The sequence below is a fragment of the Dermacentor albipictus genome, chromosome 6 (assembly GCF_038994185.2).
Source record: "Dermacentor albipictus isolate Rhodes 1998 colony chromosome 6, USDA_Dalb.pri_finalv2, whole genome shotgun sequence".
Lineage (NCBI taxonomy): Eukaryota > Metazoa > Arthropoda > Arachnida > Ixodida > Ixodidae > Dermacentor > Dermacentor albipictus.
The window spans coordinates 76,143,558-76,168,604 of record NC_091826.1 but is presented as its reverse complement, the minus strand read 5'-3'; the positions used below and the strand labels follow the sequence as shown (position 1 = coordinate 76,168,604).

The 25,047-nt window shown below is 46.0% G+C and overlaps 1 protein-coding gene across 1 annotated transcript in view; it reads left to right on the top strand.

Moving 5' to 3' along the window:
- LOC139061211 (calcium-activated chloride channel regulator 1-like) overlaps window positions 1-25,047 on the top strand; it is a 495,141-nt gene that overhangs the window by 54,778 nt on the left and 415,316 nt on the right. Inside the window, exon 3 of the mRNA XM_070540868.1 lies at window positions 19,471-19,636. Coding sequence (XP_070396969.1) covers window positions 19,478-19,636 — 159 coding nt within the window. The 5' untranslated portion in view covers window positions 19,471-19,477. The remainder of the gene's footprint in view (window positions 1-19,470; window positions 19,637-25,047) is intronic.

The window sequence follows — 25,047 nt, the reverse complement described above, 5'->3', positions numbered from 1 at the left end:
GGCTCGAGGGATGAAAAGATGGTCGAGGAAAGCCCGCCAGCTGACCAGCTCAATGAGAGTAGATCGCTAGGGTGTCAAAGTTCACGCCTGCAGGAAGAGTCCGCTGATGCACTCGCAAGCCAGACAGGGTCGTTACTATCGACGGCCTCAAAGAATTTTGATTAGCTCTTACGAGTGGACAGATAGTCACTGGCAGCGGAGCAAAAGAATAACCACAGCTTAGATCAATTACACCACACAGCTAAGGAAGGCATTGCTAGGCGCAACGTGGCGATACAAGAGAGAGGTGGATTGCTGTATCGGCACTACAGAGATCGATAGGGTAGGATTCTAGATCAGTTAGTCGTACCTACTAAGTACGGGGAGGACCTTTTGAGTCTCTGTCTTGGAAATGGGTGGTCCGGCCACCTAGGCATGAAAAAATCAAAGGTAAGACTGCTTATGGAATACTACTGCCCTGGCTGTTTCAAAGACGCAAAAAATTTTGTAAGATTATGCGACGCCTGCCTGCGCTTGGGTAAACCAGGAGATACATGGAAAGCTCAACTAAAGGTAGTGCCCTTAATAAGAGAGCTTTCAGACGACTTGTGATATATACGGCAGGGCCTCTACCAAAAACAAGATAGGGTTACAGGTACTTGTTTACCATGCTGTTTCCGGCTACAAAGTTTCCAGAAGCAATCCCTCTGAGAGCGCTGAGCTCCACCGAAGTAGTAGACGCGCTTTTGACAGTATTTGCACGAATTGGTTTTTCAGCCAAAATTCAGGCGGATCAACGGTCAGTATTCACCAGCGCTCTGACTTCCACATTCTTGCAAAAGTGCGGGGTAAAGTTGATACACAGTTCCGTCTATCACCCTCAGTCAAACAGTGTAGAGAGGTGGCATTCAGTGCCTAAGCGATTTTTGCGTGCGCTTTGTTACAAGAACAAGGAGGACTGGGAGAACTGTCTGCCGGCAGCTTTGTTTGCTATCCGAATGGTTCCACATGAGGCTACAGGGTTCTCGCAAGCAAAACTAGTGTATAGGAGGACACTCCGTTCTCCACTGAGAATGTTGAGAGATGTAGGAGGAAAGAGGGGAGCGTCCAACAGTGGTTGATTACGTGCTAAATCTGCTGGAACGGCTAAGCGCAACCCAAGAACTTGTCGGAAAGAGCATGGGAGTATCTCAACAGAACGCCAACTTCTATTACGACAAGAACTCGAGGCAGCGTACGTTTAACGCCGGAGACAAGGTAATTATCCTCAAACCTTCAAGTAAGAACAAGCTTGAATTTCACTGCGACGGGCCAAACAAAGTGTTGCACAAACTTTCAGATACTAACTATGCTCTGAAAATGCCCGGTCGCAGGAAGGAGGTGAGGATATATCTCTGCAATTTGATGAAGCCGTATATAGAGCGGAGCGGAGTCGTTAACTGTACCATCAAAGAGCAGGATGGCACTAGTACTAGTACGAAATTTAAGGAGTATAGGGCGACCTCCAGCTATGAAATCGGCCTAGAAGAAGTAGTAAAACATTCGGTAAGCTCGAACGCCCTTAGACCCGAGCAGCTAGGTGAGCTAAAAGGGGTATTAGGGGATTATCTCGACAGATTCAGCGATCGGCCAGGTAGAACCGAACTAATAACACATGAAATAGAGCTGACATCAACAGAACCCGTAAGATCAAAGCTGTACAGGGTGTCTGCAAGGCAGAGTGAAATTATGAAGGCAGAGATACAGCGCATGTTAGAGTTGGGAGTTATTGAGCCCGCTGAGAGTGACTACGCGTCACCGCTAATAGTGGTAAAAACACCTACCAAGGGCCCTCGTCCATTTGTCGACTACAGGAGGGTAAATGCCATCACTAGGAATCATCTGTACACGATACCCAACATTGACGAACGAATCGAAAGAGTTAGCGCTGCTAAATACATTTCAACTATAGATCTCGTGAGGGGGTACTGGCAAGTTCCCTTTTCAGAACGCGCCAGCCACTATGCCGCATTCATCTCAGCTGTAGGCACTTTTCGCCCTCTCGCACTTAGCTTCGGGCTGAAGAACGCGCCGTTTATGTTATCTAAGTTAACGGATATTGTCCTAAAGGACTTGCAGGAGTTCCCCTTACCATGTCTTGATGATGTAGCAATTTTTTCGGACAGCAGGGTACAACACGTATCGCACCTCAAACAGGTGTTCTCACGGTCGAGGGAAGCCAGCTTAACGATGAAAGCGGAAAGGTGTACATTTCGTTGTTCACAGGTTGCTTATGTGGGCGATGTTGTCGGCCTGGGCACGAGACGGCCGGCCGAGCTGAAAATAGCTACGATTGGAGAATTTTCTCAGGCGCGCATGAAAACAGATCTTCGTTCATTTTGGGGACTTGTGGGGTGCTATCAACGGTACATTCCGAATTACTCTCAAACGGCAAGTCCATTAACAGACGCCCGGCTCCGAAAGGGAGCACCGAGTAGCCTACAGTGGGATAAGGACAAAGAGAACGCTTTCCAAAGTTTGAAAACGCTATTGGTTTCTCGTCCTGTGCTTCACGCGCCAGACTATACAAAGGAATTTATAGTTCAGTGCGACACAAGCGACAGAGGTATGGGCGTGGTACTTAGTCAGGTCGGCGACGATAACGAGAAGCATCCCATACTCTTTGCCAGCCACAATTTAACTAACAGAGGAAGCCTACAACACTTCAGAGAAGGAATGCGCGTGTTTAGTTTGGGCCGCCCAGAAGTTGCCGAGTTACTTGTACGGAGCGAAGTTCATCTTCGAGACCGAGCACTGTCCTCTGACGTGGCTCAATCAAATGTCGCACAAAAACGGCTGCTTGCTCCGATGGAGCCTCACTCTCCAAGAGTACAACTTCTCCGTTAGATATAAGAAGGGAAAGTTGCATAGCAATGCGGTTGGTTTGAGAAGGCTTTAATTCTCTTGTTCTGTCAGTCAGCCAAAGAGTTCTATATTGCAGATACTGCGTATTGTTCTCAACACGCAGCGTGGGAAGCTGAAAAAATCTTCGACTTCAAAAACGTGTCACGTGGCTTCTCAAAACACTTGGAAGGCCATAGGCAAGGATGGTGACCTTCCTCTGCATGCAGTCACCAGATCCCACAAGGAAGCGGTGGAAGCCGGAAAGCTGATCCTTGCTTGAGCTGATCCACCAGAACAAATCTTTCCAACCGTTTCCGACCATCCTTTTTAAGTGACTGAGAACAGAAACTGCCTGTTACTTATCATAGAATCCATCGTGTTTCTAGCGTGCCAAGGCCTACCGCCTTGTTGACATAGAGACAATGGCATGCTTCTCGGCAGCTCACAGGAGGCTTCGTCAGGTGCTGACGAGGGTAATTTTCGTGAACTTATAAGCTTTCGGGTCTCCAGAGGTGAGAAGGTACTTAAGAAGCATCTTTGGAACGCGTCATCTCGGGCCACATATATCAGCAAGATGACTCAGAATGAGCTGAGCAAGTCTGTGGGGAAGGTCTTGCCAGGGTTATTCAAGAGGTACAAGGAGCCGGCATGTACATGGTAGTCCACTTGTAGTGTGAGCCTGGCGCAGCGTGGCCGGGCATCGAAGCTAAGCGGTGCCAGCGCACAGGGACTTGGAGGTGGAGCTTTGTGTCGTCTACTAAAGCGCGCGAGCTCGCCGTGTTTGCTTTGCTGTGAATCACACAATTTACTCACAGCATGCCTGCGGCGCCTGAGCGTGCCGCGACCGCGTTGCGGGAGAGCGAACTCCACTCACAGCGGCGTGTTGTGTAGCTTCCGTGTGCAAAAGCCGAGCGCTTCCTATTTTCAATGCCACGCCCCGAGTTAAATGTGTGTATTGCTGCATAATCTCAGGACCAGTTTGGTTTGGTTTACGGGGTTCTACGCGGCAAAGCGACTTTGCCTATGAAAGACGCTGTAGATGAGGACTCCGGATAATATCTACCACCCAGGGTTCTTTATCGTGCACTGACTGGCATTACGCGGCACACGGGCGTCCGTGCATTTCGCCTCCATGGAATTTTGGTCACAGTGGCTGCCTTTCGATCCCGCCACCTTGGTTTCGATTGATATTGGCTTTCTACATATATATTAATATCGCGCACCGTCGAGACAGTTTAAGCAGTCACCCAGCAAGCCAGTCTCTCACACCCAGAGCTATTGTCGTACTCTCGGCCAAAATCTTGGAGAGGTCAGAATCTAGTGTGCTGCATTATTATACATACATGTATCGTCGGTTGCACTGCCTACCTGGCTAGTTACTGGGAGACAGTGGCCCTATCCTTTGTCGCCACTTGCTGCGTATCCTTTCTGGTCCAACCCGCACTTCCCCGCAATGGACTCATGCGAGTAATAAAACTTTGGTCACCAATTCCACAGCCGGCCGCTGTGCAACAGCTTCTTCGTTCCTGGAGTTCACAACTTCTGCATTTTCTGTTTACCATCACCAGGCGCATGGCCAAGCCACGCACCACAAACAGAAAAATCACCAATATGTTCAATTCCTCAATTGTTCAATATGTTCAAGGCGGTATCAAATCCCAAACACTGCGACAGCGTACTGCCATTAACCACTTCCGCATTCCTACACCGTACGATGCGAGACCACCACTTTAAATCAATTCTTTTCCGCGATCCACCCACGAGCTGTACCTTGAACACTATCCTAGAATTTTCTGGTAGCCCCTCCTGAACGCGCCTGCCGCCTCACTTCCCTGGAGTTCTCGCTTACCAAAATCGCTCTGAATCACGCTATGCGGTTTAAACTAGCATTGGCATGGTACTCTCTTATCCGCTCGCGACGCCGGTACTGGGCTGCAAATGATTTCAAATCTAACTGTCTCATCAGTCCAAGGGAAAGAATATAGGAATATTTGTAAGCGCTCAACTCAGCAGACGTTCTACTCATCGTATTTCCAACGGCTGACGCAAGTTCATGCTAAGAGCATTTCAATTGCGAATTCTGCTTTTTTAATGTTGTTGATTATTTCTCACACTCGTTCGGTAATAAAACGGCTGAAGCCTAGTAGGGTTGCACCACTTTTCTACGAACATTCGGGAAGACAGCGATTTCGCATGTTCCAGAAGAGAAAAGAAGGCAAATTGTGGATATTAGCTTACAAGCTCACACTCTAAGGCAGATATCTGAAATGACGAATTGGTTGCTTTCAACAGTGAACCAAATCGTTCAGGCGTACCGACAGGAGTGGCGAATGATGCTCCACGTTAAGCATGTCCAAAAGTGACCCCTGAAGACGAGGACATGGTCATTGTTGTGGCAGGTGTAGACCGCCCAACTTCAAGTGTTGATGAAATCAAGAACACTGCAGGGGTTGAAGGTGTGTAAAATACAATCCTGAAGTGTCGGCTTGTATCGAAAACCGAGAATAGCAGCTCACAAGACAACGGTTAGTCAGGCGAAAAGCAGAAGCACCTCGGATTTGCCCGGTAGCATCGACAACTGATCGAGGACCACTGGAGGAAGGTCGTCTTTACGGACGAATCTTCAGTTACCACTAGGCGGCACCAGCGGTAGCGCGTCCGGCGGCCCGAAAACTGCGGGTAAGTATGGGTTCCAGAAGCTCGCGTATCCTAGAATGTGTTAAGTTGCGTTTGCAGGCTTTTTTTGGCTGTCCAAGTACGTATTCAAATTTGCGTAAAAAAGATAGGCCTTCCATTAGTCGCATTGCACTTTGACACCGATCTTGTGCTTGCTGTAATGCCTATCGCATGCGTACCGGTTATTAAATCGTGCAGATCGCTGAAACCACACTACAGTGCCTGCCGCAAAATTTGTGCCTACGAAATATCTGTAAAGTACCGCGCTACCAGCATTCAGGGGATATTGCGCTCCCGATAAATAAGCCATTTGCACTAACGCAATAGTATTTATTATTATTATTATTATTATTATTATTATTATTATTATTATTATTATTATTATCATCATCAAAGTCCCAAAGCTGCACATGTTTGTAGCCTGTTGTTTCAATCGCATTTTCCCTACGCCAACAAAATATTCGTATTTTTTGTAGGTATTAGCCGGAGTTCATGCAGCGAGTTTCATGCAGCGGTGGCTCTGCAGCGAATGCTTGGGGCGCTGTGACAACGGAAGACCTGGGAACCCCCGTGAGAATCCAGAACAGCTTTAGTGCAGATGCGTACTGTGCCCTCCGGGACGATGTGCTGCTCCCCTACCTTCTTGAGGGACTGTTTATCGAATATGATTTCACCCTGCAGTGTGATAACTCACCCCTACACAAGCCGAGAAAAGTCGCTGCGTTTCTAGAGAGTTGTGACGTGGCCGTCCTCGAATGGCTTCTCGAGACGCCTGAGTTTTATATCGTAGAAAATGTCTGGGCCAACATGAAGCTTGCCCTGGCCCACCTACAGCTCCGCGCTTTCTCAGCGGACGCGCTATGCGCTATGAACCAAGAGAAGTGGGAACGAGAGGAACCCCACCTCCAAGTCCGGGTGCGCCTGCGCCACTTCAACTTGATGCGCGGGTGCGCCATGTGCGCTATCGCTCCACGCAGCGCGGCCACGCGGCGCCGTGTTTGTACCAAGAGCAGACCAGCCTGTGCGGCGTTATGTTCAATGAAACCAGTGACATAGCTGTTATGTCACAGTTGTGTTCTGCGATATGCCCACAACAACATGGTTCGAGAAGACTTTGTGCACTTCCTAGACATTCGTGGTGACATTGGTGGCTCGGGTCTTGGAACCGGTAAAAGTGAAGCCGTTGTGACCCGAAGGGTACCAGGGGAACAAGTTATTCAGGCTCTGAAGGGTTAGGAGTTGATCTTGAAAAGGGCACTGGAATAGGTAGCGATGGCTACAGCGTCATGGACTCTCAGGTTTCTGGCGCTGTATTTGAAATGAAGTGATCGGCACCCAATGCTGTGCACTGTCTTTGATTAAACCATGCGCTTAACTTGTCGTTGTCAAAGTATTCAAGGCTTCAATTTATTAACAGCGCTGTTGGTGCTATGAATAAGGTAATTTCCTTCTTTACAGCGTCCCCGAAACGTACTTTTGTTCTGAAGACCATCTTTGGTGGCCAACTTTAAGGCCTCTGCGAAACAAGATGGGTTGAGCGACACGACAGCGTTATCAGGTTTCGGGATTCACTTGGGAGTGTGGCGAAAGCTCTAGATAACATTTCCAGCTCTATAGAAATGCAGAGCTCTGCCAAAGCTGAGACACTCCGTGCAGCTATCAGCGATGGCGAATTCCTGGTTGCAATAATTTGTTTGGCACATGTGTTCACGCATACGCTTCCATTTTGTCGTCTGTTCCAAAAAGAGTGCGTTCACTTGCGAACTACTAAGAACGCATTGTAGACACCATGGCTGTTCTGGATAACCGAAGTGTGGATTCTGCCGGAACGTTTTCACAGCTTTACAAAGGCGCCGCTGCTTTGGCGTATGATCTGAAAACAGATTCTGTCCCCAGGCGCCACTAAAAGACAGACGTAGAGGCGCAACACGCCTGCATTTCATTTAGAGAACTACTTCAGAATGGCAGTGTACGTTCTATTACGGGACAATGTGTCGACCCATTTAAAAAGAAGATTCACAGTTGAGGCGAAAAGTGCCTACAAACTCTTCCTGCTGCTGAAATCTCAGATATACGCCACAAAAGAGGACACCGAAAAATCTCTCGCAAGTATTGCTCAGGGACATTCCGCGTTTGTGGCGATTAATGCCTCAATGACACCAAAGCTGAGCTAGGCTTATGGCGAGAGAAATGAAAGCGCGAGAGCGATGACGGAGCGGAAGTTCACACTGCTGCTGTTGAGGCGCTGGCCCTGTGCGACAGGAACATCTTTCATTTAATTCATACTTTCCTGCAAACATTGGCCACGCTACCTGTGAGTGTTGCCAGCGCCGAAAGGCCTTTCTCCACTCTACGCCCTTTCAAGACTTGGATGTGTTCTCAATGGAGCGAAGGGAGTTCGACTGGACTGGCACTGTTACACACTCATCGGGACATTGTCATTGACACGACAAAAGTAATCGAGCGGTTCGGAACGAGAGATAACGGACAACTGAGGCTACAGTTTATGATCTAAGTAGCTAGCATAGGTTGGGTCTTTGCAAGGTTAATTGCCGAAGATGCCAGCCTTAGTGATTTTATAACAAATCTGTGAATCTTGTTATCGCAAATGAACACCTTTATTCTAAGCTTGTATAAATATTGTCTTTTCGTTGTATGTTTTGCTTTTCGAGTCATCTGTTTTTGCTGGTTGAGGTTATTGCCTTTACCGATGTAGTTGTATGTTTACTTTCAATAGGTATTTTTGAAGTAGTTTTGTTTCTCTCTGCATGTCTGCATAGTATGTAAATTTTGATCACCCAGAGTTTGCTTGCTCCTCATGGCTCACGAGCGCTACTCTACTTCTGTAAAGGCATAGCTTGGCAGGGCTTCATCGCCGCAATCGGCTGGTTACTGCTGTTTATATCATTTTTCCCCTTGTGTTCATACCCAGTTGAAAAAGACAACAGGAATTCCAGTCGCAACTACAGAAATTCCTGTCGCGGCTACAGAAATTTCTGTTGTACGACAGAGGTTCCTGAATTTCTGTAGTTGCGAAAGACATTTCTGTCGTTACGACAGAAATTCTGATGTCGCAACAGAAACATTCTGCCGCAAAGGCCAAGAGTTCTGAAGTCACAACAGAAACGTTCTGTCACGACAACAAGAGTTCTGAAGTCGTGACAACAGTTTTCTAACGTGACAGCGATTCTAACGTTACGGCAGAAATTATGCCGTCGCAACAGAAAGAATCTGTCGCGACCATGAAGCCTTCTGAAGTCGCAACAACAGCTTTCTATCGTGACAGCGAGTCTGACGTTACGAAATAAATTCTGACGTCGCAATAGAAACATTCGATCTTGACGGCCAAGAGTTCTAAAGTCGCAACAGAAACGTTCTGTCGCGACAACAAGATTTTATGTAGTCGCCAAAACAACTTTCTATTGCAACAGATTCTGACGTCGCAACAGGAACTCTCTCTGAGATTCTCTGTCGTGGCGTTTGAAATGTGCCACTTTCTGTCGCAGCGACATAAGTTCTGACGCCGCGACAGAAGCACTTTCCGTCGCGATGCTTTAAAATTGTATGTCAGTTTCGCATCGGTGGTATACACTGTACTTTTCTCTTGCGCGGTATTCAATCGTGCTTCTCTGAAGCCGGCAATGCCCTTAGCACCGACATTGGTAATAAAGTGCATGTAGCCAATTGTTATAATTGTGCCGTGACGACGAGGCACCAGTAATGCCCTACCGGCCTCCTCAAAATCGGCCGCTTATCAAAATCATACCATCTGCGGGAATGGCTGCGTATCCGTTTTGTTTGATTTGGTAAGATGTGGCACACAGGCCTGTGCACTTATATGTGCTGCTACACAGACACATTAGTTATTTCCCAGAAATATTGCATAAGCTTTTGCGAAGCAGAAAACAGGTTTGGGTTGTTCCACCAAGTTGCGTGAAAATCCGTCTCGCTCGGGTCTCATTATTCTGGTGCAGCGCTGCCGTGGGATGCCAGTATGCTGTCAGAATAAACACTCATCAACGAATGTTTAGTAGCTATTTCGAATAAACATACGAATTATATGCGCACTCAAAAGTGCAAAGAGCGAGAGACAACTATGGAAATTAGCAGTAACAACCCTAACTGTGTTCCTGGTCACCGTTGTCTATTTCTGAATTTCTTATTTAATATAGAGATCGTGCAGCAAAAATCGATGTTCTAGCACTCCATGATGTACCTGTCGATAGTAACAACACTTCCACTATTCTAGACATGCGGCAGTTGACGCGGTGGAGTGAAAGCGCATCTTGGCTGTTAATATGCAAACATCAACGAAGAGAGAGTATTACTGTTGACATAGTCAAAATGTATACTAAGAAACGTGTTCTGCGTGACGCAGTAGTAAGTTGGTGGGTTCGAAATCCTGAGGTCTTAAGTTCGAATCTCTGGCGGGGAAGAGTCTTTTTTTTCCTTTTATTTTTCTTTCCTGTACTAACAAATTTACATAGCCTTAAAGAGGTCTCTGCCAATTTTAATAAATATTGATCAAGAACTACAGAACTTTTGACCACAGGACTTCACGCTACAGGCAACAGAACGTCAGAAACAACGTCCCAAAATACGACAGACTGATATTTCCTATTGTGCTTTTCCAGTGGGCATTTGCAGCCGATATTATTCAGATTCCTGTATTCATTTCTTGATTTACTTTTTAGTGCTATTACAAGGTAGCACTATGCCCGCTGATGTCAATAAATAGTTTACAAATTGGTCACATGGTGGTCTCCAAGATGTTTACTAAATAATGACATTTTGCTTACGGACGTGTGGTTAACTTCGCTCCTTTCCCCCCTCCGACGGCATTGCGGAACCCCCTTCCCTCAAATATGCACCTAAATACGACCCTTGCCCAGCAGCAGCTTCGACAGAGGGAGAGAGATCATACGCCAAAGACAGCCGACATGACCAGCAGAGGCGTATTGGCCCTTTTCGTGGAGCAATTTGTTCTAAAGAAACGAGATGGCGCTTTCCGCGGTGCACCGCACGTAGCCTCAGCAACAGCGCACAAATACGAAACCCTTGCCGCTTCCATGTGGCTTCTCTGTGATTAACCGTCGGAAATGCAACTGTTTTCGCCAACGCACTGTGCTCCATTTGGGATGCAATTTGGGAAACAGTGGATTGAAGATGTGTGCAGTAGTTGGCTGCGAAAGTTGTGAGTGGCATATTAAGGGACATAAGGACAGCCTGTGTTGCCAGCCGTTCGCGATGCACGACTTTTTCCGACAATAAAAGACTTCGCTCATTCGCCAGCGTTGCATCGATACCCTTCAAAAAAAAATAACTACCCAGGAACGGCGCCACGAGTGAGTACCACTCGTTGAACAATGACAAAGGGAGTAGCTCCGCTTCCTGTCACAGTAAGTTTCCCGCACGTTATCTACCCACAAGTAACCCAACTGGCACGCAAACTTAAGCCCGCTGTGTCGCGAGCGTATCAAGAACAACTGAATGGTCGCACACTAAAATATACGCGCACTTTATACAATAAATGACGGACTACAACGACAGCACACGAATGGCCCAAGTTGAATTTTCGTGATGGTCCACTAGAGCAAGCGAGCTACTAGCGATAATACAGCTTCGCTACAGTCTATTACAATGCATGGAACATCTACGTTCCAAGCCTTGTGAGCAAGAACAAATCTATCGAAACAGAGCACACTCACAAGCGATGGCAGAAAATCATGGGATACTGACCGCACCGGATCACTTTACTGAGTCAGAACCCGCACAAGCCCCTGCTTCAATGTATTTATCAAATAGAAAACGAAGAAAAAAACACGCTGATCATGACTCAATTTATAATGGGGATGTTTGGATAGCTCGCAACAAATATTTAGCCCAGCTTTTAGAACCAGCACCACGTACGCTGCTCGTGCCAATTGTACGGAGCTTAATCACCTAGAAAAGCGCCTTTACATTTTTTTCTGAACTTTTGACGAAAGCTTCGTGTAGTCCACCCAGTCAGCGTCTACAATATCTCCCCAAAGAGAGGTTTGCTATGCCACACCGACGTCATACGCATTCATTGTAAACACGGATGCAAGGTAGGCAAACAATGGACCCGTCACCACGTGATCGATCAAGGCAGCACCGACGGGATCGCCGCGAAAAGGGTCAATATATCGTTCTACAAGGTACCTGAAGGAGAGGCGAGATAGAGGGCGCGCGCCGAAACAGCCTCTCAGACCACGACGCACGGCGAGCAGAGCGGGACAGCCGGAGCGTGCGCAAGCCGATGAGTAAGCACCCTCCTCGAAAACGTTTCACTTGCCACGACCGAAAACGCGAGAAATGTCTAGAAGATTCCCAGGCTTTGTTCATGCTATGGGAGAACGAATCCTTCAGAAAGTTCGAAAAACGCCGACGGAGGCGATAAAAGCGCCGTGCGCCATCCGAAAGAGGGGATCCGACCGCGCCGGTGAATAGATGTGACGCGTTGAGCGACCGTCTGCATAAGGGCCCGTACATGGTCCCTCCGCCCATCCGTTCCGCCATCGTCCGGCCGCGTGCGGAAGCCCGAAAGGCGGAAGGTGTCGCAAAATTTGATGCACGCTCAATCCGCACGAGCGGAACGCACGCGCACTCCTATTGGGCGACTCGGCCTGTTGACAGCTGGCAACCGTTCGGCGGAGCAAAGGTGTTCAAGGGTGGCAACGACCTTTGACAGCAGACGACACTGGCACATTTTTGCAGATGTGATCTCAAGTTTCCGCGTTCCGGTGAAAATGCGACTCTAGGCTGCCACATTCTGTTCTGCAGCCGTATGTGTTGCATTGGCACCGTCATCCTTCTTCAAAACATTGCGCAGTCGTCTTATCTGCGCCAGCTTTTACAGATGTATTGCAATCGCATTACGTCGCAGCACGCGATGTATTCCCGGATGATTACTTTCAGTGCGCACTGCCTTGGCTGGTTGAACGAAAGCTCTCTAATTATCCAACGTGATGCGCTCTGCGTCACGCGAAACTGATAGTGTCGCCGGAAGCGCGGTGGCGCGGTTTCTGTAGTGCTAGTGACAGCTTGCAAGAATACGGAACACACGCACATCTGTCGCGGAATGCATTTGCGTACGTCGCCAAGACGCACGTTTTTACCACTGAGCACGCGTGTGAGGCCCCGAGTACAGCTTGCTGATACGCTTGCTGGTGCTTCTTTCTTTTTTTCACTCTGCCAATTTTAAGAGTGCTCAAAGCAGTTGGATGCATGCAATGCCTTTTCCTTAAATGATGTGCTCAGCGATGACTGAAGTTCTCACCGTGTGCAAAAAAAGTGTTGCATAAGGGGTGAATTTCATGCAGCAAGGAATTGAAGGCCAAACAGTGAGTGTACAATTCATTATGACTGGCTTAAAGCAATATGTGTGTATTGCGGTGACCTTATGCAGATATATGCATACTCATGAGATATGTTTCCAAGGGGAGTACTTATTTGAACGCATATAATTTACATTGCTGATAAGAAAACTTATTTTGAGTGAAATCAAACAATTGCATTCTTTCTTGCCAGCCTGGGTGGCCAATATGTTGCCACCTTACTACTTAACATACCTAATTTAACATTTCAACAATGTACAAACATTACCAAAGCACACAAAATTAAGCAGTGCCTTGACAGGCATGCTCCCTATCTCACCCATGGCACCAAACAAGGATGTTCGACTTCAGACTGTTTGATACTGTCGGCATCATACATGCGTGTTCTATTTTAATTCCTCTACATATAAAAAATAAGCTCTACTCAGGTTATATGAGTTAGTTGGGCATTGGCTGCATGTTGTTTATGCATTTATGTAGTAACGATCTTGCTAGCTCATGCCCAGCCATATTTTAGGAAAATGAAAAATGCATAGCATAACATAAACAGCTGGCCAGTGCCTGTATTTATTTGAAAGCAAACCGATATTATCAAGTGTAGCTTAGCAGTGAGTTCAGTGACCTCTTGTGGTGTGAAAAGGTTGATGTAGTTAGCAGTTTTGTGTTTGTCTTTCTTACTTAGTTGCTGTTTTAACAAGCACATGACAATGAAATGAAGGTGCGTAGGGCAGAAGACAGGGCCACACAAAAAGCGAGGAAACATTCATTGCCATTTTTTATTTCCATAACAAACCAGCGAATAATTCCTTAGGTTCAGTTTCGTGAATAATGCACAAGGTGTTCTGCGTAAAACTCAAAGATTGTAGTGCTCTATTACCTATTCACTATTCGAGCGGCCAAATGAACGATACTCCCATCAGCACTGTGAGAACACAGAAATTTGTAGTCAAGAGGCCGTAGTGGCTCAGCCTCTGTGGCGATTATCAAACATCATTAGTTTAGTGATGCCCAAAATACTAATTCGGGTAACTATTAATAGCAGTGGGGGGGGGAGGCACGCTTGAAAGGCACCATTAGCAGTCTGCACGTCAAAGCGCAGTCAAGTCATCGCCACTGTTGGTGAAACGGCAGCAGTCAACGCGAAAATCACAGGCACTGTTGGCAGCTTGTATGCAAACACATATTCACGTGGTGGCATTGCTTATTTTGGTTACCTGGCCGAGGCAACTAATGTGAATAAGAGAACAATTATCAAACATCATTAGCTTAGTGAGGCCCAATATACTCAGTCAGGTAACTATTATTAGCAGTTGTCGAGGGCACGCTTGAAAGGCACCATTCGCAGTCTGCACGTCAAAGCGCAATCAAGTCATCGCCACTATTGATGAAACGGCAGCAGTCAACGCGAAAATGACAGCCACTGTTGGCAGCTTGCATGCAAACACACATTTATGTTGTGGCATTGTTTATTTTGGTTACCTGGCCCAGGCAAGAAATGCGAATAGGAGAACAATTATCAAACATCATTAGCTTAGTTAGGCCCAAAATACTCAGTCGGGTAACTATTAATAGCAGTAGTCGAGGGCACGCTTGAAAGGCACCATTAGCAGTCTGCACATCAAAGCGCAGTCAAGTCGTCACCACTGTTGGTGAAACGGCAGCAGTCAACGCGAAAATGACAGCCACTGTTGGCAGCTTGTATGCAAACACACATTCATGTTGTGGCATTGTTTATTTCGGTTACCTGGCCGAGGCAAGTAATGCGAATAGGAGAAATTTATCAAACATCATTAGCTTAGTTAGGCCAAAATACTCAGTCGGGTAACTATTAATAGCAGTAGTCGAGGGCACGCTTGAAAGGCACCATTATGTACGTCAAATCACTCTCATGTCGCAGCCATTGTTGTATTTGTTTATCTGACGGCAAGTAAGCCAATGTAAGCACCATTATTCAACCTGAATAACTATGCTAGCATTGTTTGTACTAAAAAATGCTGAGTGAAGTTGAATGTGTTTTATTGAGGCAATTTAATTCACAAGCCATCGGCATAGCGATCGACGGCCAGGTTCAGACAATGACATTTGTGAAGTAATAAATGGTGAAAGTTGCAAAAGCTATCAGTGCACTGCTTTGCTGGGCTCCATTTACTGAAGAATGTCTTTGCAACGACGAAAGCATCAGACAGGAGATGACACCCCGCTGCACAATGTTATTCGTGTTGAAATTTTTCGCCGTCATATGTGATGGGCAGCGAAACCATCCGTTTACTAAGACTGATTGCATGAAAAATGCAACAGCATAGCAAGGTGTAGTTTCACAATATGGCACCCTTTCATGTGCACTTCTGGTGAGCTGCCACATTCACTGATGCATAAACATGAACAGAGGTAAGAGGCAAAGTTGCTGTGCAACTCCCACGACGTGCGCCTTTAAGAAAATCTATCTCTTAACCTTTCTGCTTTCATAGGCGATCAAAATCTGTTTTGAGCAAGTTGGTTGATCACATTGCAGCAACAACACAAGAAGCGAGGACAGAAAACACAGCGAATAGGCAGATTGAGAAGACGAGGTAGACCGGTGAGAAAGGTTTTAATGACATGGAAGAGGCCAGCTCTGCCGTGTACATGAGTTAGTGCTTTGAATGACATTGATTATTGAAAATGTGTAATGACTTTGCTGAAAGAAAACTAGCAAAAGCAAATGCTAATTTAATATAAAAGAACAGATATAAGGGTAAGCGCAAACACGCATGGAAGCAGGCACGTGTTCACACACAAACGCGAGAACTAAGAAAAACTCCAATATAAAGAAATGTGGGAAATAGAATAAAATTGACAAACGCAAGAAAACATACATTTACAAACAGACGCGGGTAGAGGTATTCTAGGAGCGGGTTCACAAGCAACTGTGCCTACCTTTTCATGTTTTCTTTTTTAACCGTTCTCTTAACACTGTCTTGGGAATTTTTAATTACATTCGTGACATTAGTGCCCTCAGGCGCGTTCACATTTCATGACAGCGCTGAACGTCTTGACGTTATGCAATTATGATGTTCCCTAATTTCCCCCTACCGATAGAAGCATCTTCAACCACGCAGTAACAACTTTTGAAGGAAACGATAGATGTACGAAGCAGAAAATGCCGGTGTGATAGGGCTTATCTGTAAAGGTACTAAATGTGAAAACGCGATAGGCAACACTTATGCTCAGTTCACTTCTGAGTACATGAACATCGCGTAGTACGACCACTTCTACACCCAGTAACGCTGCAACACATCGCACATACATATGACGATTTTTAGCTTGCAAACGCACTTCATAACAGCAAGAGCACAGCTCGAAAGTCACGGTCACCACGGCGCATCGCAGCCGGCAAAACGGCTCACACGCAGTATAGCACACACAGAATGGCAGCGACAACGAGGCGATAAAAACTTATCGCTACTGACCGTATCGTTACTTCTGAAAATTGCGAAGGGCTGGCGTTCACTACTCCGCGGCAACGATCCGCATACACAGAGCAGAAACCAAACGTGTACGCCGGGTGCGCCAATCGGACGCTACTTATTTCGCTACGCCTTGAACGTGTGTGCTGCTCAGAATGCACGTGTATGTGATGGAGTTCTTGTCTGCGGTGCACACGCGAAGCATGGCACAAGAAATCACGAAGTCGATGGCTTCAAATGTTTCTTCCGACGCTCTCGTAAACACAACACACACTTCCTGTGCTCCGTCTGTTTCTGTTGGCAATCGCACGCACTGATGAGGTCTGGAAGGGTACACCGGCTTGCTGCTTTCGATGATTACCTCCGTGGGTGCCAGATAACTCTAGTAAAAATCACAAAAAGGAGAAAAAATAGACTGTTTCTGACGCGGCTGTAGCTTAGGCCTTACGTCCCCGCTTCGCTTCGCTTCGAGCACGCGCCATGTTTGCTGTGACGACAGCCGAACCATCTGCCTCGGACCAGCCAATGAGAGACGAGCAGGCGTGCGGACGGGAAAGTTGCGACCGCTCCTCGCTCACCAGTAGAGAGCCATCAGCACGCGGGCGGACGCGGGCGGAATGGATGGGCGTACTGACCATGTACGGGTCCTAAGGGGATTCCCCGGAAAGGTAGCCGACGAGTTCCTCGGATTAAAGAAGTACTTTCCTCGAGATTTGTATGAAGTTAAGTCGCTGACGTCTGCCTCAAGACCAGCACCGGTGAATACGAATGGACGATTGGCATTCCTATCCATTCTGTACTGTACGTGTCCTACTCTTATATATGGTTTGTCGTAAATAATTTTCCTTAGTTTTGTTAACACCTATCTTTATTGCATTGCGATCTGCCTAGCCGAAGTGTGCACGTGTGTAAGTAACCACTTTATGTGAAGAATCTGTTTTGTTGAGTTTAACATCTCTGGGTGCCGACTCGGTCTGTGGACCACAACCGGCGTTCGCTGGCGCAACAGAAAGCCTCTTAATTGTCCGTGGTTTCGTGGGGTTAACTTCGTAAGCTGATAAGTCGACTTCAGAGTTTTGCCCGGTGTTGTTGCCACTTTAAAATAAAAATGTGGGGTTTTACGTGCCAAAACCTCTCTCTGATCGCGATTTCGACTCCATCGAAATGCGGCCGCCACGGCCCGGATTCGATTCCGCGACCTCGTGTTTAGCAGCCCAACACCATAGCCACTAAGCAACCCCGGCGGGTGTTGGCGCCACGTTCACGGTGTGTGACAGCATATAAGATATAACTTTTATGACCATTCATTTACTCTGAAGCCCTTTTTAAGCTTCTATAATTCGCAAGGTAATATTTCACTCAGTATACTTCTTCATGTATTTTCCTTTCTTTGTCGTAATCACTACCCTTTGTAATGCCTTTAGCTTTGAAGGTATAATAGAAAAATAAAGCCTTTGACACCCAACTCTGCTTGCGTGTAGGAATTCGACAGCATTGTAGTCAATTTGGGGAAATGTTTTCGCTTAGGTGTTCATCCATATATCGTCGTCCACGATGTGAAGTAGCACGGCATTCCTCCCTTGCTTCGTCTTCTGGGGCGTGCTTCCGTGGGCGACCACGTTTCACAGATGCCACTGAGGTAGACGCTTGGGAGTCAACCCAGTAGACACATCACCGATAAAAAGTGCAAGCGACGCGCGGGTGGCAGTACGTGACGTGTGCAATGACGCACCTACTAGGCGCCGCTCATTTTATAAACTCATAATTTGGCGTCAAGAGTGCGTCGCAGTAGGCACAGCAGCGACGAATTCCGAAGAACAAGTGACACAAGGGCGGCAGTGACGGAGCTAGTGACGTGAAGTTTGTAATGACGCACTAGATAACCGTGGGGTCACCGTGGCGTCGCGGAAGCGTGCTCGTTTCGTGCACCGGAGGCTCTGGTTCGATTCCCATGCGCCACATTTTCCTTTCGATTCCATTAATTGGCTTTGTTTGCAGAAACCTGCCTTACAAATTCGGCGTGAATCCTAGCTTTTCTTATGTTTTCTTACTCGTCGCGTCGTCGATCATTTTTGGTACCATTTTTCGGTCCCGCCGCCGATGTAAACGTAGAATTTTTGCGTGATGGGGCATATAATCCTTTCGCATTAATAAATTTATAGCATACGTCACACTTGCGAGACCTCTTCTGGAATAGTGCAAGATAAATTAATTCCAATTCACAAGGAATGATATCAACAAGCTTGAAAACGTGCAGCGCAAAACGGTTAGACTTATTTTAAATTGCTATCAGTGCCTAATTTTCAGACGACTGTTCCGTCATGCGTGATCACCGATACTCCAATGAGTAGATGAACTTATGGCCGAAAGTTTTATAAATATTACTGCACAGTTGCGAATGAACTGCACAAAATAACTTTAAACTAAGAAAACGAGGCACAGACGTCCCACGTGCTTTCTGAAAGCAAGGATATTCTTGTAGCAATACATTTCATTATTGTTTCTCTGGCTGAACGATAACAGAATGCAATGATTTCGATCGAAATAGCTTCGAACAGCACGCAATAACGAATTGATAGAGCTGGTAAAGAAATCCGTGATAACTGTGTCTTTGTTCATACGTCCGAATGAGTTTGTAAGTGCATCGCATTTATGTTGCCGTTATCTATGTAAATGTGATGGCTTTTTTCGTTATGCTTTTTACTGCATGTTGTTCATCATTGTATTTATTTCTGTACAATTCAGTATGTTATTCGCCTTCATTGTAAGAGCTTCTATGATTGCGCTAGCGTTATTCAGTGCGCATGCTTTCTCTCTTTTTTTTCTTTTTCTTTTTTGCCCCTTCAGTGAAAAGTGATCTTGCACCTGGCAATTATTGTTGTTTATTAAAACTTCATAGCTTCATAATAATGTAATAGCTGGAGTAAAAAGAAACATTGTTTGCATCTTTTTGCTAGATGTACAAAGGTTTTTTAGTGACTTCATCCGTAACAATAGCTGCGGATGAAACCACAACTGTGCAGTTAACTTGGAAGAGGTGAAGCATTATGTAGCGACCACATTAAAGCACTTAGTAAATTCCTGACAAAATTTCTTTTCACATATGCTCTTTCCTGCTTCCTTTACAGAATAACCATGTATGAGTTAAAACGTCTACTTCTGGCTACAGTTTTTCTTAGCCTTCTCTGTAGCCCCAGTGGAGTTAGAATTGAGAACGATGGCGGATACGTTGATGTTCTGGCGTCAATCCACGAAGACGTAAAAGAAAATGAGACTATCGTAACAAACCTTAAGGTACGTGTGAATTTTAAGTTTATTTTACGCTAGTCACATAAGATTGCGTTCATCTGTCTGCACTACACAACCGCCGTTCGATTAGAAATGACAAGTTACTCTTGTTTGTCTTCTTAGTGTGTTCGCTCTTGTCTGATATTTATGTATCATTCCGATGGGACAGTCATTAAAGCAAATGCTGTTATCTTATTGTTCAGTGTTCTATTCCGTGACTGAAATCTGTTTATAAAGTGTCTGGGCAGAATATAAAAATGAACACCCAAGAGACATGAGGGGCCATTACAGAACTGCAGCCCGATTTCCTACGATATCATTTCTTTTCAAGTGTTCTGTTATTTTTTCCTTATATATTCTACAATCATTTCAAATTTCTCACAAAACTGTAGACTTGCCCCATTAAATTAAAATTTTGTATCTCACATAATGCCCAGAAGATGCTTGCCATATATGCATCTCATACTGGTTGCACACTCCTTGCACCCCTTATATAAGCCGTGCAACATGATTATAACATATGCTAAGAAATTTACTTTCCAAGAAAGAAGCTTGGGTCAGTAATTTATAGGCGTCTTTTAGGTTCTTTTTTTGTACTTTGCCGCAAGGCAGCCGTCCTCACAATAAAGAAAAACGATTACTGAAGTAACAACAATTTGTGTTCGGTTAAGAGCATATATGGCAAACTGAAGCAGGCACAATGAATACACATCCCGTCGAGAGCGTAAACATTGAACTGAAACTGACAATACATTAAATAAGTGAAGAAAATAAGTTACCATAATTTCAAACTAGTAAGATATGCATATCAGCAAATGAAGAATTAAAAATAAAATAAATAAATTGTCATGGGAGTTACGAGAGCTCTGGTCTAGCCAGTTGCAGAACAGGAAAAATACAAGTAGAATGCTGATGTTATATTAGACGAATCAGAGTAGCTAGTGTTTCTAGCGCTCTCATTTACACTACAGGAAGACTGGTGTTTACAGGAAGCTGGTGTTTACTTAATAACTGATTGCAGCACGAAGGCCCTATCGCTAAGAAGACACAAAGACACAAGTCAAAGGTGGTAGGGAAAAATTCATATAGTATTGCAAAGGCGCAGCCACCAGCCACCTCGGGCATTCTACAGAAGGACCCGCCGTGGTTGCTCAGTGGATTTGGTGTTGGGCTGCTGAGCACGAGGTCGCGGGATCGAATCACGGCCACGGCGGCCGCATTTCGATGGGGGCGAAATGCGAAAACACCCGTGTGCTTAGATTTAGGTGCACGTTAAAGAACCCCACGTGGTCAAAATTTCCGGAGTCCTCCACAACGGCGTGCCTCATAGTCAGAAAGTGGTTTTGGCACGTAAAACCCCAAATATTATTATTCTACAGAAGGTAATTATCAAAAGGAGCAAGATCATTTGAACGATCTAAAGAAGGTATGCTCCGCATTGAACAAAACAACATAACTTTTTTTTCTTTTATGTAAAACGCTTACAAAATCTTACGCACCGTTTTGTCTTTACTTCTGCCCAGGATCCTCACATTAAACCTTGACTGACAAGCTCAGTTGCATGCAGTGCGCTGAAAGATGCACAGTCATCATTCTTCAACTTATTGGTGTGCTCCACTATTCGACCATAGACACAGCAGCTAGTTTGTTCTACAAAGGACTTTACGCAAGACAGCGCAATTTCGTAAACCACCGCGGTGGCGCATCGCACGTAAGGCTTGGCGTGATTTACTTGATAGCCGATCTTAGAGCTGCCATTCAGTGCGGGCACAGCTGGACCAGGTTGTCGGGAGGGGAGAACATGACACACTCTCCGTACCTGTTCGCTACTTTTTTGATCGAATGAGGGAGCGTCCTAATAACGTGAAGAAGGATTTCACTGCGCATTTTTCAGCGCACTGTAAAGTCTGTTCGTGTTAGCCAAGAGTTCATGATGTGAAGATCCTGGGCAGAAGTGAAAAAAAAAAACAGCACGTGAGCTCTTGGAAGTATTTAACATAAAAGAAAAAATAAGTGCTTGTGTGACCTAGACTTCGTGTTGCTTTTGCAACACGAAGCGTACCACCTTCAGCTGTTTCAAATGATCTTGTTACTTTTGATAATTACCCATTGTAGTGTGCCCTAGGTGCCTGGGTGCTGCGCGTTTGGAACACTGTATCCCGCTGTCTTTCAAATAATGTTCTCAGTAGCGCCTGTGACATATGTCTTCTTTGTGATAGTGCTTTCTTTCGCGCTGCAATATGCCTTTAAGCTAATCCCATTTACACATTTATGTCTGTTCACTGGATTGTATGAATTTTCTGAATGAGATGGGATCCACCGCAATTTTTGCCTCAGAGAACGTGAAATTCCCCGTAGAACATGAAACTTTATCGAAATTGGCACTTGCCAGGTTACACTGATATGCGACAGGTATTCGACAGTTTCCGTACAATGCTCGCTTTATCTATGAAGTTCTGACCTTCCTGTTTTGTCGATATATTGTTTATGGCAGACTAACACTCCAGCATGAATACAACTTTTATTTTAGTGCATCTAAACTTTTGTTTACAGTCGGGACCGAAACAACCGCAGCGTTTTTACTGTTTGTCGCTTTAAAGACGTTGGCACATCATACAGGTGGGAGAAGAACAGGCTGTTAAATTCGTGGTACACAGAGGACTGTGAATGCGTTTTCCTTTGTGAGCACTTAACGTGTATAGTTTACTATGTGCCTGTGGCTACCCTCTGTGCCTCCTGGAGCGACTTGTTGCAAGACGCTCATCTTTAATAATATCCAGTTGCACTTCTGTTGAATATCGGTTAGGATTGCGAGCGTGGTTTAGTATTTTGTTATGAACACTATCGACTCACTTGTGCGTGTTTTAGGCATTGTATTCACTAGCACTAATGTTATTTCCAAGTTACACATGTCCCGGTAGACATGGCTTAGGGCGTTATGGCACAACTTCGTTGAGTTAGTGTTACGTTAAAGGGAAATAGAAGAGTGTCGAATTCAATAAGACGCTCATATAAGAATGCGGGAACTTTATAAACCATGCAGGTAAAATTTTGAGGGGGATTTTCCACTTAAGAGCGGCGTGAGCGTCGGCTAAAATTGCGCAGTCGCTCCACCCCCCCCCCACCCCCCCATCGAGCGTCGCGCGCTGCTGCTGACGCTGACGATGCGAGCGAAGACCGCAAACCACGGCGTAGTGACGTCATCACTGGTGTTTCGCTCCTTTGCAGTTTCCGCGACCATGCCTGACCGTGCTTCGTTTCTGCGTGCGTGCCGTCATAATCTGCTTCGCTCGTCCCTGTATTCCATTCTTTGTGTGTACACTCTAAGAACAGTTTACACCCTTTGGCTTGCCCCTTCTGCCACACAAAAATAATCGTCATCTGCCTTGATGCGTTTCCTTTCTTTATCGCTGCAAGCCCGGAACTTTCCAGTGACGAACGGCACGCGCGTTATCAGAAGAGGCACTCCAAAGGGTGTAAACTGTTCTATGCTGATAACGCGCGTGCCGCTCGTTACTGGAAAGTTCCGGGCTCGCAGCGATAAGGAAAGGAAACGCATCAAGGCAGATGACGATTATTTTTGTGTGGCAGAAGGGGCAAGCCAAAGGGTGTAAACTGTTCTTAGAGTGTATGTAGAGTGGTAGTTCACGTGCGCAGCACCAATTGAAGTGGTGGGCCGATCATGCCGATGTTCTGTGCAACCTACGGTTGCACGAACACCAGTGGCCGCGACGATGTTCCATTACTTCCCGCAAGACAAGAAGCTTTCAGCTAAGTGGGAGGCTGCTGTTAATCGAATTTCAGGCGCTAAAGAACAAGAGTGCTGGGCTCTAACCACTTTCGTGACGACGATTACTACCAGAGTTTATCAATAATGCGTGAATGAGTGAGAGTACGACTTGCTGATAGCAGGATCCAAAGCCCCTTCTTACAAAGAAATTGTTTTTCAACAGCTCTCAAAAAGGCTCTCAGTGAAAGCGAAACATTGTGTGCGGTCATGCATGCAGACGCGCAGTCGGTCGTCGTGAACCCGTGCGATCGCTGCATGCATTGAGGCTTCATTCTCTTATGCGCAGTTTTGTTATACAGACCGCCCACTATAGATATATACAAGAACATATTTCACATATCTTGCGCTCGCGATTGCCAACCTGTCACGCAAGCCGGTTCGGGAAACTCCATCTCGGCGACCGCGCGCAGTGGCTTTCACTGCAGTGGCTTTCGGTAGAGATGGCGTCTGTAAACGATTCTGAGCTTTCAGTTTGGCGAAGATTATTATTTCGACAGTAATAATGTTCCCTCGTTTGGAGAGTACTTACCGAAATGTACAGGAGGGCTGCCGCGTGCTGTTTTTATTAAGCGCTGCACGCCAAACCTATGAGGAGCGCACTGCGTGATCCCTCATACTACGCAAGGGAGGCACTTCTGACAAATGGCGACTCCGTAAGTCCTCGCCCCCAACAGGGCTATGCGTAAGCTCGCCCTCGCCCTTCCAATCTTTCACTCTTTCACATTTTTCCGGGGGGAAGGGGCGCAGGTTGCTCGGTCAAGTTGATTAGCCCCAGTTGGCAGCTGTGTAGGTAGGCGCCTATCTTTAAATTTCGAACACTCGCAGAGCATGCTCTCCACTTTGTGGCTTTGATGCATTTACCCGCTACCCTTGTTGACCCTTGGAGTACGTGGCGTCCCTTCTTTGACTCGGAAAGTGGATACAGCCTCGTCGATTCCTGCGTTTCGCAGACAAAAAAAAAAAGGTGAGTACCGCATGAAATCTCCTTATTTCTGAGAATTGTTACCACAAAATGTCGTTTGCAATGACATGTCACGTATGTGCGACACGCTCGAAAGGCATACTGTGAACTTGCCGCGGTGTAAAGTTTAACGTGAAGACATGTAGTTTCAGAGATAAATGAATGCCTTTTTTCCACTTTGTAACTATTTCTCGAGTTTTCATTTACAGGGTCCTGAATACTTGGTTGCGCGTGTTTAAATAAAAGATTTTGCGCTTACCGCTGCACTGGCGGCAGCAGCAGGAAGGAGCTGCTGCCTCGTAAGCAGCCAATTTCAAGTTGCCGTTTCGTCTGCGAAGCAGCTCCCCCCTGCTGCTGCCGGCAGGCGGCGACACAAGTCTGTGCCAGGGTCGGCTTTTCAGACTCTATTCTTCCCATAGGTGAAAACAGATTCTCATATTTTTCTTAAAAAACAGACGACTAATCGTGCCAAGTGTCACATAAACGAAGTCGACAACAATATGCGATCGTTCTGCAAAACGTGAGCAAGAACGGTGCAGCGGTGAGCGTAAAATATATTTTTGAACACGTGAAAACAAATATTCAGCACCCTGTATTTCTCCGTGATTCTCATACGGGTACGAGGGATAGTGCTACACTGATAAATTTTATTTCCTATTTATTTTG